Source organism: Pantherophis guttatus, chromosome 2 (genome assembly GCF_059756535.1).
Source record: "Pantherophis guttatus breed Tessera chromosome 2, ASM5975653v1, whole genome shotgun sequence".
Taxonomy (NCBI): domain Eukaryota; kingdom Metazoa; phylum Chordata; class Lepidosauria; order Squamata; family Colubridae; genus Pantherophis; species Pantherophis guttatus.
The window spans coordinates 98,584,518-98,604,622 of NC_142064.1; the positions used below are offsets into that span (position 1 = coordinate 98,584,518).

General features: G+C 37.5%; 1 protein-coding gene across 1 annotated transcript; it reads right to left on the reverse strand.

Moving 5' to 3' along the window:
• Positions 1 to 1,246: 1,246 nt before the first annotated feature.
• Positions 1,247 to 15,980, reverse strand: SMU1 (SMU1 DNA replication regulator and spliceosomal factor). The gene is made up of 12 exons (XM_034410824.3): positions 15,847 to 15,980; positions 14,711 to 14,921; positions 13,710 to 13,862; positions 9,880 to 9,990; positions 9,568 to 9,696; positions 8,485 to 8,604; positions 7,598 to 7,714; positions 6,304 to 6,431; positions 6,094 to 6,220; positions 4,939 to 5,106; positions 2,956 to 3,108; positions 1,247 to 2,165 (listed from the first exon to the last, which is right to left on the reverse strand). Exons 1-12 carry the CDS (start codon positions 15,870 to 15,872, stop codon positions 2,067 to 2,069), a joined length of 1,542 nt encoding a protein of 513 aa, XP_034266715.1. The 5' UTR covers positions 15,873 to 15,980; the 3' UTR covers positions 1,247 to 2,066.
• Between the last annotated feature and the right edge of the window lie 4,125 nt (positions 15,981 to 20,105).

Here is a 20,105-nt window from a genome sequence, read left to right on the forward strand (position 1 = left end):
CAATTATCTGTATTCTATGAAAAGATATAGCCATATAACCAGTTGTGCTTAGGTTGATATTAGATAGCTTTCCTTCATCTGATTGTAGCCAATGAGCATGAGTATTCAGAGAGCCAATCAGGTGTCATCTTGTTTTGTCAATAAGCCAATCAGATCACAGTAGGGTTCAGTTATCGATGCCATGTATTGAATCTGAGAGGACAACATATCAAGTTGGTTGGGTTTTTTGTGTTCTTTCATTAAGTGAGCTTATAAAACATAAAATTAAAGTAATGGTTCAAAGAGTTGACTGATAGCCCAGAAAATGATGTAAAATAGTATTTATTATTGAGTGAACAAGGCTACAGTTATAAAGAAATTAGAAGAAAAATTGGTGGAAACTTAACCAAAGCTGGCATTTCTAAGTTTTTGAAGAAGTATACGGAGACTCAAGTCACTACAAAACCACACTGGTAAAGGCAGGAAAAGGTGTACAACAGCAAGTGATGATAGAAGAAGAGACTGTGCCCACGTGAGAGAAGAAAATCATCTGGGTGTATACAAGATGAAATGGCGCAATGCAATGTGAAGTTGAGTGCAAGGACTGTTCGGTGCAGATTGCAGGAATTTGGTCTAAAATCCAGAATTTCACGAAAAAAGCCACTTTTATCTCTCAAACAAAGGTTGAAAAGCATTACATTCTTGATTAAATTATCTTTCCATTGATATATACAGTATAATTTTATGGTACTACTCCAAAATAAAGTGGTGTTATTAGCCTGAAACCTCAAAAATACACTTTTCCCAAAAGGTTTCCACAATTTTGGCCACTACTGAAGTGTTACCATTCCTTAAACACCCAGCCACCTGAAAAGCTGTCCTAGATCATGCTACCAAGTACAACACATACTATAGTTAATTCTTTAGCATGCATTCTCTCCCTCTCCCTCTCTCTCCCCTAATTGGCTGGATGAATTACCATAGCTTGCAAAGAGAATGATTAGTCATAGTTAAGGAGTTAGACATCAGGGTCAATCTCACCGCAGCCTACTCCAGAATATTAAAAAAGATTAATTTCCTCTTGATGCCAATGAATAATTATAGGAAAGATGGATATACATTTAATAGTACTAATTTGCAGATGCAACTCAGTAAGTAACCGTTTCTTCACCCAGTCCAGAAAGTAGTATAGTTTCTTTATAAACATGAAAAATTTCAAGTTTGGTCTTATTTTAAAAGAAAAGTTAGAAAAGTTCAAAGCCAGATGCCTCTTTAAGAAATATTTTATTGTATAACAGGCAGGTGTTTTTTTTAAAAAAGGAGCTACAAAAAAATTGCACAAATTTAGAAACAAAATGTCCATTTTGAACAGCAAAATTGCAATTCTTCAAGGGAAAAAATATTTTCTTATTTCTTATTTTCTGAAAATAAGATGAAGCTTATAACATAAACTCAGTATATTTCAGAACATCAAAAAATCTACAAAACAATAGCAATTAGTTTCTATCCTATTCAAGACAATTTATATATTCTAAATAGGAGAGGGAAATTAACATTTAACCAGAGCAGGAATTCCCAGCCCCTCAAAATTCCCATTAAGTGGTGCATTTACCTTAATAACAAGGGGTCTCACTCAGCCAAGTTAACATAATCTGCAAGATCATAACTTTCAACAGACAATGTTTAAATATATGCTTTACATTTCCATGAATACTGCCAGAATTTTTAACATGCCATTTTAAACGGTAAAACTGCATGTATTTGCTCTTCATTTTTCCCTTAACTAAAAGAATTCATCTCATTTTATTTTTTAAAAAATCCAAAAATATGTAGAAGTAATGTCATTCACATAAGAAGCAGAAATGAAACATATGAAAAGAACATTTATAGAAATTGAACTGATTTTTCAATTTGCATACACAACTAGCGATATATATAGCTAAAGGTTCCTCTTGAAACATCTGAATATGAAATTCAGTATAAATTAAAACAAGCCTTTTTAGAATCTTTTTGGAAACATATCCCCTGCACATGGTACACACTTCCCAGGGATTCAGAAGCCATATGCTGAAGGAATTTATGCAGTTCTATGGTTTCCACAGCTTCAACAACCCATCTTCACTATAGGTAGCAATCAAATTCTGATGGGGATGGTGAGCAATACCGATGACATCCTTTTCATGAACCTTAACATCAGAAAGAAAGAAGAAACATGATTATCTCCAGAATATAAGATCAGATGAGGTATTTTCTCATCCATATTTAGGTATCCTAAAAGGAAAAAAAAAACTTTTACAAAATAATCAAGAAAAATAAGTGTTTTCTGGAAGAATGGATTCTGAAACTAGTAGAACTAGCTGAGAGCGCAAAATTTACTGTTTTAATAATAAAACACCTGACTACTTGTTTCTTGTGGCTTGGATATCCCTATTAGACTTTCTACAGGAAAAGGAGAAAAATTAAATGTTGACTTTGGGATTGCGGATTACATTGGATTTGATTAGAGAAACATTGGGGTTTGTTAAATACATGGTTTATGGTTTACTTACAGTCAATAGGTGATTGTATGTTGAATTAAAGTTGAACTAAGTCCTGAGTGAGCAAGGCTATAGTCTTAAATCCTATATAAGTCCTGAAGCCACAAAGCAGGATTCCAGACACTCCCCATATCTGAAGACTTCAAATGTCAGCCATGTTAGCAGGCCAAAGGATTCTGAAGTTGAAGTCTATACATCTGGTAGATATTTGGGTTTGGGAAAAAATGGTGTGGCAGTCAGGAAACAGGGTGGAGAGTTTTGTAATCTTCACCAGTGATTCTTTGAGGAGGAAACCTGCTCTGCCAGGAATTTTGTTAAGTGTAAACTGGGGAAATATTAGATTTGGTGGAAAAGTCTATCGGGCCAGGGAGCCAAATCTGGTCTCTACTGCATATAGAACTGCTGCTAGGTTGCCACCAAGACGCCCTCTGCTACCCACCGTCAGTGTTCTCTCCAGCTTGCCAGTCACTGTGCTGAAACAGTAGAGGACAAAATCTTCACCCACACAGTAGATCCACTCGCCTCGAGGAGAAAGGGCACAGCAGACAAAGTCACCACCTTCTCTCTTACCAGAGCTGAAACTTCTCACAATCTACCAAGTTGAAATATTAACAAGAAAAAAGGAAATCAGCAGCCATAGTATAGTTCAAGGTATAGTATTCATTTCTCATGACAATGCCCTTCCAAAGGACAGAGAGTAAAACCAGAGGTGGGCTGCACAGAATTTAACAACTAGGTTCACCTAGTGCAGAACCGAAAATGTGAGCGCGCGCGCACAGCCACGCTTTGTGCGTGGCTTCAAACACATGGCGATTTTCATGCACGTGGCTTCCAGCACACCTTCTCAGGCAGTCGCGGTGAGTAGAACGGGCAAGGTGCAGAAATCAGCTGGGCTGTGTGGGTGGGGTGAGTGAGCCAGAGAGTGAAATATATAGGACAGGAGAGCACCAGGGCGGGTGGGTGGGCCCACACGGTGGTCGGAACTACCAATACGGGCGAACCAGTCTGAAATGGCAACAGCCCACCTCTGAGTAAAACGTTAGGGAATTGCAATCTCTACTGCAAATTATTAGCAACAGCACAAGTAGCAAGCAGATCTTCAGAGGTTAAAAGATGCTGATGGACAAAGACCAAAGGCTAAAAAGGACTTTAATCTCTCCACCTGGAGAAAGGGGGCGGGGGATTGAGCTGAAATGTATATATTAAATCTTCACCGTACTTTTGATTCAATACACAGTACAAGTATTATGATGTGCATATTTCAAACCTCACTAGCTCCTTTCCTTTTGTTTTTGGAAATATATTAAATGTACAGCAGGAGAATACCAGCTAACCTTACAGTATAAGAGGATTTTAGTAATAAGCACCTTTAAAAAGTGAGATGTGCTCTAAATGATGTTACTAGAGATATTTATAAACCTTGATTAAAAATATATATAATCTGTAAACTGCTAGAGTCACCTTCCAGGAGAGATGGGCAGCATAAAAATTTAATAATAAAAAATGAAAATAAATAGATAGAATTGAAACCTGAACTGTTTCTTCTAGGGATTATTAAAGGAAATTACCCTAAAAGGATTAAATATTTAATTATTCATATAACCACAGCAGCAAGAATTGTACTCGTGCAAGCCTGGAAAATGTCTACTATACCAACAGACTATGCAATAATCTGGAAAATTTTCAAAAGTGCAGAAATGAACAAACTTACTTTAGAACTAAATATTAAAGAAGATTCAGAATACTACTTAATTGGGAAAATTGGTATCAATAGATAGAAATTAAAAATAAGGAATGTATAGAATAAAATAAGATACAAAATGTGTTTAAATATGTCGATTAAGTAGGAATATGCGGGAATAGATGAACAAAGTTAAGAATTGCGTACTGCCAGAATGACATTGAATCGTATAATTATTACGGATGTATTTTTGTTATAGATGTATTTTAACTTGTACTTTTGGATTTTAAATGTTAATAAAGGTTTATAATAATAAAAAGAAAAAAAATGAAAATAAAAAGTAGTATCAATATTATGGGCTAATAAATGGGAAAAAGAGGATTTTTCTCTCAGTACAAATTTCTACGATCTCTTTAGCATTTGTTAACTGATTACATTCATTGAAGCAAAAGCTAAGAACCTTCCAAACCAATTTAAAATTGTGTATAAATGAAAATATAAGCTTTAACCAAATAGCTAAAAATATAAGATAAAATAGGGTCTTTTGGATTACTTGAGAATCCTAAAGATTAATTCAGCATCCGCAACCAACCAATGCAACATTTAAACATGACTTTAAAATGTCTTACAAATCAGAAAAAGTGGGAACAATGACTTCCCATTGTCAACTCTAGTTACTGAGTCCAAAAGGAACACCAATTGTGTTCTCACAGATATTTAAAACACAATCCCATTACGTACTTGCCCCTGCATGTTCATGATGACAACTGTATTTGATCTGTTACAAACAACAAAGTGCTCTGGATTTTTAGGCAGGAGAATCACACTGTTCACAGTGATGTCTGTTCCAGCAGTGCTACCCAGGGATTTGAAGGTGTTACAGCATTCTGTAGTCTTCATATTCCAAACCTAACAAATAAACGGGAAAGGGAAAATATGCAAATTCCATATTAGAATGAAACCCAAGCTACCCCACCTGTGTCTTCATGCAGGGTATATAATGGCCCTAACCACAGCATTATTTCCCATAATACATAGGCCTTTTCTCCATCTGTACACACTGTCTCTTATGATGGGTGCTAATACAAACATTTCATTCAAAGGTGATTTTAGTACAGTCAAAAAGTCACCCCGTTCTGTACCAATATTAAAAACAAAGAAAAAAAATCTACTAATCAGTCACTTAAAAGAGATTGATCTGAAAAGAGCATCCAGAAGCTAATTTAACTCAAAACTATGGGGGGGTCGCCAAAACCCAAAAAATGGTATGATATGTCTGAAAATGCTGCAGTAGGTAGAAATCATTTGAGACAGAAATTGCATTTAGTTTAATTTTACCTAGACCTGGCACCAAACAGCATTTGTAAGTATTTCTGTATTCAGTACAAGTAGTCCTCGATTTACAACAGCTCATTTAGTGACTGTTCAAAGTTACAACAGCACGGAAAAAAATGACTTACGACCATTTTTCATACTTATAGCTGTTGCAGTATCCCCATGGTCATGTGATCAAAATTCAGATGCTTGGCAACTGACTCATATTTACGACGTTTTGCAGTGCCTTGGAGTCATGTGACCAGCTTCTGCCACCTTCTGACAAGCAAAGTCAATAGGGAAGCCAGATTCACTTAATAACTGTGTTACTAATTTAACAACTGCTGTGATTCATTTTAACAAGAAAGGTCCTAAATGGGGCAAGAAAGGTCATAAAATGGGGCAAAAATTCACGTAACAAATATTTCACTTAACAACAGAAATTTTGGGCTCAACTGTGGTAAATCGAGGACTACCTGTACTAAGAATATGTTTTTTAAAAAAACAAAACACCAAACCAACAAGCAAAGATTTTAACTAATCATGCAAATTACACCTAGTGATCGGGACTTGGGAGCGTACCTTCACAGTGCCATCAGAGGATGCACTAATAATATAATGTCCATCTTGTGTAAATGTAGCTTCATTAACAAATGAGGAATGACCACGAAATTCTTTGAGTGTCTTCCCTGATTTCAGGCCATGAATCCTGTTACAGCATAAAAACTACATTAGGGTTATTTGTCCAAGTCAGATGTATTGCAGCCAAATGTATTGCAAAATGAGACATACCTGATTGTCTGATCGAAGGCGGCACTCAGAATCTGACTGCTATCCTTTGAGAAGCTCAGGCAGGTGACACCTTTGCTATGGGCTCTTTCAAATCGCCTCAGACACTGCCCACTCTGAATCTTCCACACCTTCAGAGAAACCAAGGAACTGATCTTACCATCACACAACAGTAACATTTCCTGCCAAATTGCCTGGCTTACTCAGGTAGACCCAAAACATACCCTGCTTGTCCTTATGAATAAAATAATTTCTCCATGGCAGCAGATTGGCCATTGTTGGAACAGAATGTTGAACGAGATAGCAATAGCAAAAACACTTAGACTTATATACCATTTCCCAGTGCTTTACAGCCCTCTCTAAGCGGATTACAGAGTCAACATACTGCCCCCAACAATCTGGGTCCTCATTTTACCAATCTCTGAAGGATAGAAGGCCGAGTCAACCTTGAGCCTGGTGAGATTCGAACTGCCAAATTGCAGGCAGACGGCAGTCAGCAGAAGTAGCCTGCAGTACTGCATTCTAACCACTGCCCCATTGCGGCACTTGTACTCAAATTGGGCCCTTTTATTAATTGAATATCTGAGATTAGTGAGTCATTAAATTGCCAGCCCATGCTGTGTGCTACAAGAAAAACATAAAGAAAAACCAAAACAATCTGGACTCCAAATGTGCACCCAGAGAAAACTGCTCTTTTTCTGCATGATTCATTGCCATAAACTTGTTTCCTTCTATGCAATCTTGGAGGTTGAGAGGAACAGTTTACTTGTCTGTTTCTTTATACACCATGATTGAAGACTGTGCAAACTGTTCCTGATGCTAAGAAAGAGTAGAATTACTTTCCTTCAGGAAAATATCCCAAAGGTCCTTTTCAAGAGACAACTGGACTTTCTGTTTTTTCTTTGAAGACACTTGGCTTCTCATTCAAGAAGCTTCTTCAGCTCTGAGCTTCTTAACCAAGAAGGTTCTTGGATGAGAAGCGAAACATCTTCAAAGAAAAAACAGAAAGTGCAGTTGCCTCTTAAAAAAGCGCCTTTGGGACAACCATGACCTGGATGACTGAGAATCTCAACAGACCTTCAGGTAAATACTTCTAATCTCTCTCCATGAATCAATGCTTAGAAAGCAGTACAGAAAATTATGGAGAAAGGACCAAGAACACATTCTCAGAAGATGGTTAAGCCTTGACAAACTCCCAGTATTGTGTGTCTGTCATGTCTTAGAAGTTCAGGACACATGGCTTATAAGGGAGTTCTTGGGTGCCACTATGGGCCTCCATCTGTCCTTAACAGCATACCTTGATTTTTCCATCTTGTGCTCCAGTTGCTAACATTTCAGTGTCTCTGCTGAAACACATGCACAGCACTGCATCATCCATCATCATAAAATTATCCTGTGCCTGGTATTTCAGATCCTAAACAAAGCAGTGAACAAAATAAATTAATAGAACTAAGATAAAAACAAGCATTGGGAAGAATGGATGTATACAAAATCATTTCAGAGTCACACTATGCTGAATCATACAATTAAAATCCAGACTGGTGGTGGCTCTCCAATTCAGAGGGCAATTTTAGATCTAAACTATAAGATTCTTTGAAAACGAATAAGTCAAGGATTGAGGCTAAGCTCTTCTATACTCAAAGTGTGTGCCTCAAATGTTGTTAATTGTTACTCAATAAATTTGGGGTTTCCAACACTGTACTTATTGTTTATACAAATAACAATCAACATTACTGTCTCTTTGCAAATCTTCTCCAAAGCTCATTTTTTCCACTCATATTTATTTCTAATTTTGAAATATAAAAGTAACCAACAAGAATTAATTCCCATTCTATTTCCCATTTTAATCTCCCAAAATTTTCTACCCACCCCCCCAACAGCAAAAATAAAGCAAAGAAGAAAATATTTGATATGGATCATGGATCTTACACCTTATAACATCTTCTATTAGCTTCCATTTTGAAAAGGACTATATAATAAGTGCATTGAACTGCATTGCTTAAAAAAAAAAAAGCAAATAGAACATTTGGTTCGGCACTGTATACCCTAATTTTAAATTCCATTCCAATTTCCTCTGGAAATCCAGAAGAGTTCATATTAACTCATCTTCATTTATTGTGCCCAAAGAATTGATGTACAGTTTTCAGGAATTCACATGGCAGTTAAGAAAAGTCATAGAATTACCTTCCTGATTTTCCCAGTAGTAAAGTTCCAGACTTCAATAAATCCATCCACAGAACCAGTGACCAGATACTGACCATCCGGAGAAAATCGAGCACATTCCACATGAGACTTTTGACCGAACTATTTCATGGGAAGAAAGAAATAGCATATAACAAATAATATGTACTAATCTAGATTGGAAAGGTAAACACATCCTCAAATTAAACTTAGTTCCCATTGGATACATGGATACACTGTTGAGAGTTCTCTTGGCATCTGTACAAAAGTAGTTTGCAGTGCCTTTCTTCTCTACAACCCTGGAAATGATACCCTGGTGATCACTCACTAGTTGGATCTTGATCTTACTTTACTCTTGGATCCAAAAAGCATTGGCTTGATGCTGCACCTGAAGCATGTGCAACTTGCGCCTCCCACCATCACTTACCTCCCTACCAGCCCGCTTGCAAGCCAGCTGGGACTTGCTACTTCCTGCCAGCTTCCATTCTGCTTTTGTTGGAAGTTGTGAGGAAGTTACCAGGAGGTCTTTACTTATCAATAGCAACAGGGACTAATGGGATTGTCATGCTTAAGCAATGTGGTCATGTGATGTCATGCTTTACAACTGTTATCGCTTAGCGACAGAAATTTTGGTCCCAATTACCATTGTTAATTGAGGATTACCAGTACCTACTGCTGAGAGAGAAGGAATAGTTCAAGTCCATCCAGCTGGCTTTGTGCCTAAGCTGAAAGTCCCAGTTTCTAGCCAAGCGCCTTAACGACTGTACCAATCTGGCTCTCACCCAATTCCTTACTAAAATCAACTTTGCTTTTATTTTTAAAAATACAAGAACGAAAATGACATGTGGAAAATGACTATTTTAAAATATTGAATTTTTGAAGTCATCTAAAATATATTAGAGTTTGATCAATGAATCACAGTTGGATTCTCTAACAAGCTAAATAAAATAAGTCATACAATAATATTAAATCCAGCCAGTGAGATATATTAAGCCTTAAGCATATTCTTCATGTGATCTAATAAAAATTCCCTAATCCCAAAAGGCCTGAGACTTGTTGCTGAAATCATGGTGAAGGACAACCCACCTTAATATGTCTACTCAGCTGCGTGGGGAATTTTTCCTCTTCCACATCTTTGACAGCTGCTTTTCCTCTGAACAAGTCAATTGTCATACCAGGGGGAAGTAGCCCCTGATGCTGCTGCCATTTCAAGGCCTACGATACCAAAGAGGATTACAGACACAGATTGTAACACTTTTGAAACTTAATACAAAAGGACAATTAAACATTAAAAGAAAAGTTCTAAGCACTGTATTAAAGATTCATAATCTTACGCTTTAAGGAACAATCAGTCTTCCATTTCATACCCATCAATTAAGCTTGGGGGGGGGGGAATACCTGTCCTAATAACGCCATAAGACGAGATGGAGGTACCACACTAACTTCACCAGCCAAAGCCTGGGCAATGGCAGCTCTCCGCTTCTCTTTGCTGCTTCCATCTGGGTATGCCTGAAATGCAACAATAGTCATTGGATTTACATGCTGCCAAATTAATTCAGATACACAGATATACAGAGCAGTAACTTCCTTTTGAGAAATCTGCCACTTTTTCAAAAACCAATAACTTGTCTAGATTGTCAACTGGATGTTTTATTGAAAATTGACACATTATATATGCAATTCTAAATCCACAACAGTTTTGAGTGTTGGGATAAATTTGTTAAAAATAACTATATTGGGAAAGATCAACCCTATTTAGTTTGAATCAGAAGAAAACTTTAATCCAACCTTCTACTTACCGGTATTGTTAAAATGCACATTACTTTTGCTGCATGATAGCTTCAGCCAGAGAAAGTGGAGGACATATCAAATGAAAACAAAGTCTTCATAGTTCAAATGTTACCTACCCTCAAAATAGCAATTTTCTATATCAATACATAATAAAACTCAACCATCACTCATACTTATGACCAAATGACCAAACATCATGCTGACAGCCTTTCTAACATATAGTTCCAGACAAACTGGACAATGTAATGTGAAAAGTAAATAATTATTTTTTTGAAGAGCATATCCAATGTAGAAACATTATTTTTTGTCCTTCATTGAATACTGCGTGCAGAATTGAATCCAGTCAAGTAAGAAACACTGATTGCTTATTTGTATAAATTAGACTGATCTAAAGGCACATGTAAAACAAAACAAATTCTGGAAATCAAAAGAGTTACTGTATTTTTCAGAGTATAAGATGCACCAGAGTATAAGACGCACCTACCTTTTTTGATGAGGAAAAGAAGAAAAAGAAATCTCCCTCTGTCTCTGTCTCTGAGCAATTGTGCCTTGTTGCAGCAAACATCAAAAGAGCCTGCTTTACTTTCATTTTCATTTTCAGCATAGCTTGATTAGCAGAAGGGGGGAAAAAAAATCTGCTCCAGCAATTTATCTCTTCGCAGCAAGCAGCAGAGCCCTGCACAAAACAGCTGAGAGCAAATCAGCTGAGAGTCGGGAGGCCAATGCAATCAACTTGTGCTAATTACACTGTGCTGAAGCTGAAAGGAGCTGTTTTTTCTTGCTGTTTGCTTGCAAGGGTGGGGGCCAGTGGGTGGGCAGGGTTACATTCGGTGTATAAGACACATCTAAATTTTCACCCCCTTTTAGGGGGGAAAAAGGTGCATCTTATACTCCGAAAAATACTGTATTTAAGTTCTGGAAAGGCAATTTCCAACTTTGAAAAGAAAGTTAGTATCATGTGTGTTTAATGAAAGGAAGAAATTCATTCTGGCTTATAAAATAAAAATTTACACAATGAAACAAAATATACACTTTGTACAGTAACAAGGAAGAGGGAACGCAAAATACATGAAGGAACAAAAAACATTTTTCTGTCATTCATCAAAACAACATCTGGATGAAGAGAGCTTCAAAGATGTAACAGTAGGTCAATGAAAAGCAGGTGCCATCAATGAGAAAATTGTGAGTTAGTTGAGATTTTCTACAATTTTAGGCATTCACGGTAGTTTGTCAGTCAGCCTGACCTACAAAGATAGCAATAGCTATCCTAGTGCTTTTACAGCCCTCTCTAAGCAGTTTACAGAGTCAGCATATTGCCCCCAACAATCTGGGTCCTCATTTTACCTACCTTGGAAGGATGGAAGGCTCAGTTAATCTTGAGCCAGTGAGATTTGAACTGCTGAACTGCAGCTAGCAGTCCGCTGAAGTAGCCTACAGTAGTGCACTCTAACCACTGTGCCACCTTGGCTCTGTGCGCCACCTCGGATCTGTAAGATGAGGGCCTTGAGCCCAACTGCTTCTACATAGGTGCCACAGGTGCACAATGAAGCATCACACTCAACTTGGTCCAGGAAAGGGCAAGGTTTATAGACTAGATGCTCCCAGTCACAGTGGTTTCTTGGCCTCTAATGACAGTTGTTAACTGTAGACCTGTTCTTTTTGAGAAATACAGCAAAGATTTCCAGTTCCTATTACCTGAAAATCATGGACCCACAAGATTCCTATTTGTGAAGATTCAATCTTAACTGATTGGCCCTGTTCTAATCTATCATTCTGACTGTCCAGCAATTGGTTCACACCGTGCAGGCCCTATTGTTAGGGTTTCACCGTGGCCTTCTTTTCTTTCAAGCTGCTTGATCAGTATATTGGGTTTTATTCTTGGAAAAGGAAAGCTCCTTTTAGCAGATGGGTGGTTTTATAAATTAGTTAAATAAATAAATGCACAACCAATGTTGATTAAGAAATATACAGAAATAGAACTGTTGTCAGAATACTGGGAACCCTCTCATTTTCCTCCACCCCAAAAAAACTTCTCTATGACTGTCCCAGTAACTTTATATAAATGTTAAATAGAACTGTGGACAAAGCAGTGCCTTTTGGTACCCAACAACACCACTGCCAGATCTAAAAGTAAAGTCTGTTATGTAAAACCATTCTGCAAATAGGAGAGATACCTCCATTGTACAGGACCTCCAACTCACAAAGACAATCAAGGAAGAATAGATTGTTGATTATATCAAAAGCTATCTCAAAAAACAAGCCAGAGCAACAAAATTGCATTCTCTTACTCTCATATAAAGAAAGACAGAGGTAGCATACTGATTCTATCCCAAACTAGATCAGATCTCAGACTGAAATGTAACAAAGAAATATTATTTACGACAGTGAAACAAATGTCTAACATGAAATAATTCTAAATTTTAGACAAGGCACAAGATCATGGATTATCAGCATCTTTCCTCTGTATAAAGTCATCTTCTTCTTCTTCTTCTTTTTTTTTTTTTGCTTTAATTTATATGCGGCCCTTCTCCGGAGACTCAGGGCGGCTTACAATGCGTTAAGCAATAGCCTTCATACTGTTGTATATTTATACAAAGTCAGCTTATTGCCCCCACAATCTGGGTCCTCATTTTACCTACCTTTGAAAGGATGGAAGGCTGAGTCAACCTTGAGCCTGGTGAGATTTGAACTTGCAGTAATTGCAAGCAGCAGATATTAATAACAGTGTGCTTTAGTCCACTGTACTACCAAGGCTCCTTTCATGTTTTATCTTTGTATTTACCTCAACTTGTTTAGACAGGTCAGGTTTAATCAGAATTTTCAAAGAAAAAACATGTCACCTAAGGTAACATTAGTCAAACAAACACATATTCTATAGAGAATATGTGAGGCAAAAGGAAATAATGAATGCGGAAACCAACAGAGAATTTTAAATTCTTAAATCTGGTTCCAGGGAGGTATCTGAACCAATCCAAAAAATATTAGAAATATATCTAATTCCTTCTTCTGATAGATAGCATCTATCTATCATTTCTTTATTAATTACATTTATATGCTGCCCATTTCGCTATCTAGGGGATATAATGGGATAGAGAGCTGAGTTGTTTTAAGTACGTTTAAACATATTTTACACTCATCAAACATGCAATGGTATTACAAATTGAATTACATAATTAACTAACAATAACTTTACAACTGAGATAGCTTACATAATTTGCTTTGCATTAAACAACAAAATGTATCTGTGCAAGAAGAGATATCATTAGCTATAAAAGTTTTTTAAAATTGTAAATTCTAATTATATCATTGTGAAATGCAGAAATTAGTAAACAAGCTAGATCTTCCACTATGCAGAAATGATTAAATGAGATATTTTATATATTACAAACTGTAAATGAGAAAAATATTAAAGTAACTATGAGCTAACATAATTTTACCTCACGTGGGTCAAAATAGGACCTAGCCAAAAGGTTCTCAAGATGAATATATCGCTCTGGTTGGGTTTGCTTTAACATGATCATTGGATCAGTCTGTCTCAGAAGAGATCTAGCAGCACCCAATTCACGAAGTTCTATCAGTTCCAGAACAACCTGAAATATCAACAGAAAAAGAATTATTAGTCATACAAAAATGTATTAATGCACCAAAGTATTACAATTATGTGACTTGTAAATTCAGTTTAAATGGAATTTCTTTTTCTTCTTCTTGTGACATATCCATCATCAGACGTTGGCGATCATGTTAGTAATCCTATTTTTATGAACAGCCACACGAAAAAGTGCTGCTGAGTTTTGTTCAAACCAGTGGAATTACCGGTGGAATTAAATGGAATTACACTGCTGAAAACTTTGGTCAATGTTAGCAAAATTTGATTCAAGTTTCAAAACTGAAAGAGTGCAGATCATAAGTCTTGAAAATTCTTATTTTTTTAATGAAAAAAAAAGTCAAATATGAACAGGTGGGTGTATATAAAATGCACTGTCTTTAAAACTGTTACGTGATACCAATATTATATTGCAGAAGCAATACAAAGCTTATATTCTTGAAAAAAAAATCTTTAAAAAATAATTGACACATTGTAAAAACTGGGGGGAAAATCAGATTGCATCCAGAGCTAATATAGTTTTATACTAAATGGGGATGGTTTAATTTTCAGACACAGCAGCAACCATAACATGCCATGATATATCAAATGATATGTGCATGACACCATGGCATAAATAGTTATGTGATGACGCTGTGATATCTGGCACAAATATTAAACTGTGTTATCTGCGTGATCATACATATGATACATCATACATGTATTATCATTTGCCTATTCAAAAGTGAAAGATTAATATTCTGCAGAGTTACAAAATACCAATTCATTTTCTAACAATTAAAAATATACCAATAAATAAAAATACATCAAAATATTATTGCAGAGCTTGCTGACCTGTTCATACAGATCAATGAGTGTTTTGTCTGGCAACTTTAGTGACTGTATTGCCTGCAGTACTGTATCCCAATGGCCACTGTTAATATCTGCCACAAAGCTCTCAATGCTGTCCACTGTATTCAGAGACACTGTAGTTTCCTCTTGCAATATAGCCAGAGCACGATGAAGGCTGTTCTCCTTCAGATATTGCATGATTAAACGGATAACACTGAAAAAAACAATTAGTACAATTAATTACTGATATTTATTCCATTTGTCAGTCTTTCTCTGTCCCACACATATAACATACATACTATCTCATTAGAAGGCATTTTCCAATATTCACTTCTGCTTCAAAGAGAGAAAAAATTCAATCAGTAAACTACACAATAGTGTAGTGAACTAAGAGATGCTTTTGCTCCTTTTTGATTCTACAGCTAGTCCTCGGCTTACAACAGTTGGCTTAGTGACCGTTCGAAGTTACAACAGCACCAAAAAAAATTAAGTTGTGACCATTTTTCACATTTATGATGCTTGCAGCATTCCCATGGTTACATGTTTTATCTTCGGATGCTTGACAACTGACGCACATTTCTGACGGTTGCGGTGTTCCAGGTTCACACGATCCCCTTTTGCAACCTCCTGACAAGCGAAGTCAACGGGGGAAACAGATTCACTTAACAACGGCGTTACTAATTTAACAACTGCAGTTTGTTCAGTTAACAAATGCAGCAAGAAAAGTTGTAAAGCGAGGCAAAATTCACGTAACAAATTTCTCATTTAGCAACATACATTTTGGGCTCAGTCGTGGTCGTAAACTGAGGACTACCTGCATTGACGCTGCCAAACGCATTTCTTTCTCTCCGCTTCTCCAGCCCCCACCCCCACCCCCCTCCACCCGGTATGTTTTGCCTTCCTTATGAATAACTAGTAAATAAACAGGCGCGAAGCTTTGGCCGCCTTCGGAATTTCCCGGAATGAATTTAAGAGCAAGCCGGTGCTCCCCACCGCCGCTGGACTGCAGTTACGGCAGGGGAAGCGACGCACCAACGGGAAAAGCTGTAGGGCGGCCAGTCCGGAGGGACTAGGCCTGGGACAGGCCAAAGGAAGCTGGCACCGAGCGCAAAACCCGCCCCTTTGCCCACCACACTCACTCCGAGGACTCGATTTCGATCGACATCTTGAACTAAGGACAGACCCGCCACCCTCGACACCGAAACACGACCCCCAACCACCCCGCTCATCCACTTCCGGGTCAACTGCTCTCTTCGTACCATAGATACACTACATGATAAACTCTCGATGGCTTTTTATTTCCGGGCTCCTTTGACCGCCTTTTTTTTTCTTCCTTCTTTTTTAGGCTTAGAGAAGCGGGGAAAATGATCAGAAAAACGTGCGACATATGTCATTATACAGCAGTATATCTGTCAAGTAGTATCGAAAAATAAGTTTTTTTCTGTTTCGCGGGGAGTAGGAGTGGGAAGCGGTGGTCCCCACTGAAAATTTTTCGACTTGAGATGTAAAATGTTAAAAAAAAATCAATATTGTGAATATTGTCAATAGTGAATAAAAAATGTTGATTAAGGGAATATATAGAAATGATGTATTAGGAATATAGATATAAGAGATAGGTTAAAATAAGAAATAGTAAAGGAATAAACAAGAATATAGATTACCGATGCGACAAGTTTGAAAAGAGAATGCTGATTTTTGTTTACTTGTTTGTATTCGTATGTTTTATTGTTGTTTGTTTGTTTGTACTTTCTAAGAAAAACTTTTTTTAAAAAAATCAATATTATGCAGCCTGGACGGCTCAATTTAAGCCAACGATGGAATATTGATGAAACCTGAAAATGCTGATTTTCTTTTTTCTTCTAAAGACTACAGCGGCATTTTTAACAAGTAATACGAATCTGGAGGAGGAGGAGGAGTGTGAGATTGCCCTAATCCCCTTCATGATGACAACCTGCCTTTGCCTCCCCGCAACATGTGATTGAGAAGTGACTTTTTCTAGAATTTTTTTTAAAAAAAACCGTCTTTTTTTTTAAAAAAATCTGGTTTCGCAACATTATCCACACTGAAATATATAATTGGCGGAAGATGGCACTTGGTTGCCCAATAGCGTCGTACAAACATTTCTGTAAATTGCCATTGGTATGCAGAAACGAGGCTGAATCTGAAGTGGGAAGAAATGTTTTATAAACATTTATATAAACTTCCCAAGGGGTTCCTTAAATGGACGTGCCGTAGTACAGGATAACAATATGATTTTTTTTACTTTTCGTACTTCTACGATTTCATGATATTTTGGGGGGGGGAAATAAAAATAAAAGCGAGAACGGGCAATCCTTGTCACGTGATATGTCGCGCACGTGACCCTGTAACTAATCGCCTCGGGAGTTCTGTATGACGTATTTCGCACGAAACTATCCCGCTGCTTGGGGGGAGGGGGCGGTGCCATTGTGACGTCACAGAATTCGACCTGTTCTCACTCGGCTTTTCTTTGGCTCTTTGCACCTGCCCCTCCCTCCCGTAAGTCAGCCCCACCTGATTCTATAGGGTTGCTTTCCAATAGAGGGGCTCAACAGACAGATGAACTGAAATCCTTCTTCGAGTACATGTTACTGTATAATTGAATTTATTACTACCGAATGGTAAGAGCATTGGTATCTGTAGCCAGCTCTAACAGTGTCAAGGTGTGCATGTATCTTGAGGTCTCGTATAAACTCTGCATCTTTTGCAACAGGAGCCACGGGTCGTCGTTTGCCCCTCCTGCAGATACCTGTGGATCAGGGATGGGCAACTGTGGCCCTTTTACAACCTGTGGACTTCAACTCCCAGAATTCCTGAGCCACCTTGGCTGTCTCAGGAATTCTGGGAGTTGAAGTCCACAGGTTGTAAAAAGGCCACAGTTGCCCACCCCTGCTGTGGATGATAGTAGCCACTCTAGCAATTTAGACAGCTTTAAAGGGGAATTGAACAAAACCCTCGGTGCCGACCGGTGATGAGAGCGCCTGCAAAGATCCCTCGCAAAATGAAGCTGCTTTAAAGGATTCAAGTGAATACGGTAGTACATTCGGACTTCTACACCCGCCAAAGGAAATAAAAACACCTGCGTAGCTCCAGTGGTCACCTGCTCGCCTCCATCTTTACCATCCTGCAGATGACATGCCTGTAAATTGGAAGATGCATGAGGGGATGAGGAAAGATTGATAAAAATGGGAAGCCGTCATTTGTATTGAGTGCAATCTGATATTGCCTTGTACCAGTTCTGTTTTAGTGTATTTCAGCAGAAATCAGAATTGGAAAGGGGGCTGTCAGATTCCTGATATGGCATTTCCTGTGATAGTTCCTAGTCTCTGAGTCTACCCACTGCATCAGACCACATCTTTTCCGGAAGTGCCATACCTAAAAATTACTGCTGAAAATGAAGAAGATCCTTGTATGTTGTGCTAGTGTGCACTGGATTTCCTTGATGAACATCAGTATCTTATAGGTAAAATCAAGAGTTAACCTGAACTTAATCTTCAACAGGAGAGCTAGGTGTAATACTATGTCTGTTGGATTATAGAATTTGCAGGGAAAATTAGATGAAATGGCAGTATCTAAGTCATGGAATGGACACTTTTAAGTTAAGAAATGGTAGCTTGGGATGGTTGGGCGCCATCAGGTGAAGCTCAACTCCTAATTGTATGTATACAATTGCCAGTTGCTTGATCATTACTTAAGACTTCCAATGACTTTCCAGTTAATTTAATTTAATCCATCAATGCCGTCCATTGTCTTCTATTTTCTTCAGCCTTGGAACTAGATTTATGTGAGTTTCTGCTTCATCAAGCATCAGCTTTTATTTGCTCAGGACTTATAGTTATTCTGGTGCATCGTGTTCTTAATGACCATCTCAAAATCTATAATTTTACTTTTCTTTCTTCCTTTCTTTGTCATTCATTCATTATTGATTCATTCATTCATTGTAAAATTTATTAGCCGCCCATCTTGCCACATGGTAATTCTGGGCAACTTACAATGTTAAAAGATAAACTATTTAATTTATCATTATATATAAATAAATATTTCCCCTATCCAGTCATGTCCGACTCTAGGGGGCAGTGCTCATCTTTGTTTCTTGGCCGAGGGAGCCAGCATTGTCTGACGACAATTTCCATGGTCGTGTGGCCAGCATGACTTTATGCCGAGACGCACGGAACACCGTTGTCTTCCCACTGACGTGCTATCAATTTATCTACTTGCATTTGCTTGCTTTTGAACTTCTAAGTGGGAAGGAGCTGGGGCAAGTAAGAGGACCTCACCCTATTGCATGGCAGTCAGGTCAGGAACCTGGGCTGTCAGCTTTCTAGCTGACAAGCTCAGCGTCTTTAACAATTGAGTCACCGCACCCCTAAAACTATAAATGCAATACTATAAATACCATAAAGTCAACCTAGCTAAAAAGATTGGGGGGGGGGGATATGGGATCTGTTGTTAATCAATCAACACTTCCTTTTATCCTTTCAGTGTCCATAGCCATACATTATCCCTGTAAAGAAAGACTATTGTAATCTTTATTAAGTCGTCCTTATTTTTATTTAACTTTCTTACTGTGTTCTTCCTTAGGATTAATCTTTTTATTTCCCCACAACTCTTTCATTACTTATTTGTTCTTGATCCATAAATTAAACATACTACGTGTGTGATCCATTGAACATCTACATTATATACTCATATCCTACTATTCTCTTTAATCTTTCACGGATTTTATTCTATGGTAATACTTTTTGTGTTCATGTACTGGAAGATTGAAATGCATTTCACCATTTCCTGTTTCTTATTATAGCCTCATTTGATTTCAATGTTATCTCTCAAGTGATATCCATATGCAAAACCTGTGTTTTTGATGTTTGAAACTAATATCAGTAATTCATAGAGAATTCTCTCCATCAAACATTATTATCTTGTTCCTTGAATTATTCCTCTGGTTCATGTCCTGTGATTCCAGATTCCTTCATTTCATACAAATTTCTGTTTTTGTTCATTAGTAGTATTCCTTTCTCAAAGTTGCTTCTAGCATATCTAGCAGTTTGCCATAAAATTCCTCAATGTCTTTTTCTATTTGCCATAAAATTCCTCAATGTCTTTTTCTATACTAGGTACATATAATTGTATCACACTGCTGAATATTAGGCTCTCATTAATTTTAATTGTTACGATTGCGAATAAGTTATAGCCAAGCATATCTTTAATCAATGAGTAGTAATGCCACTCCATTCTCTTGTTTGGACTCAGGCTTAGAATAGTGTATCATATTAAGTGAGTTAAATTGAACCCTCTTTCTGCTAGATATTTTCTCACTCACTGGGGACACACTGACGCTTTTGGCTATGTTTACATTTCACAGAAAACATAATATGCATGG

Bases quoted from the DNA above. Each gene is read 5' to 3' on its own strand.
- SMU1 (XM_034410824.3), bottom strand. From the start codon at position 15,872: ATGTCGATCGAAATCGAGTCCTCGGA. The intron at 13,863-14,710 runs GTCAGCAAGCTC...TTGATATTTCAG, and splicing joins TCATTGATCTGTATGAACAG to GTTGTTCTGGAACTGATAGA. The intron at 9,991-13,709 runs GTAAAATTATGT...GTTGCATTTCAG, and splicing joins CCTATTTTGACCCACGTGAG to GCATACCCAGATGGAAGCAG.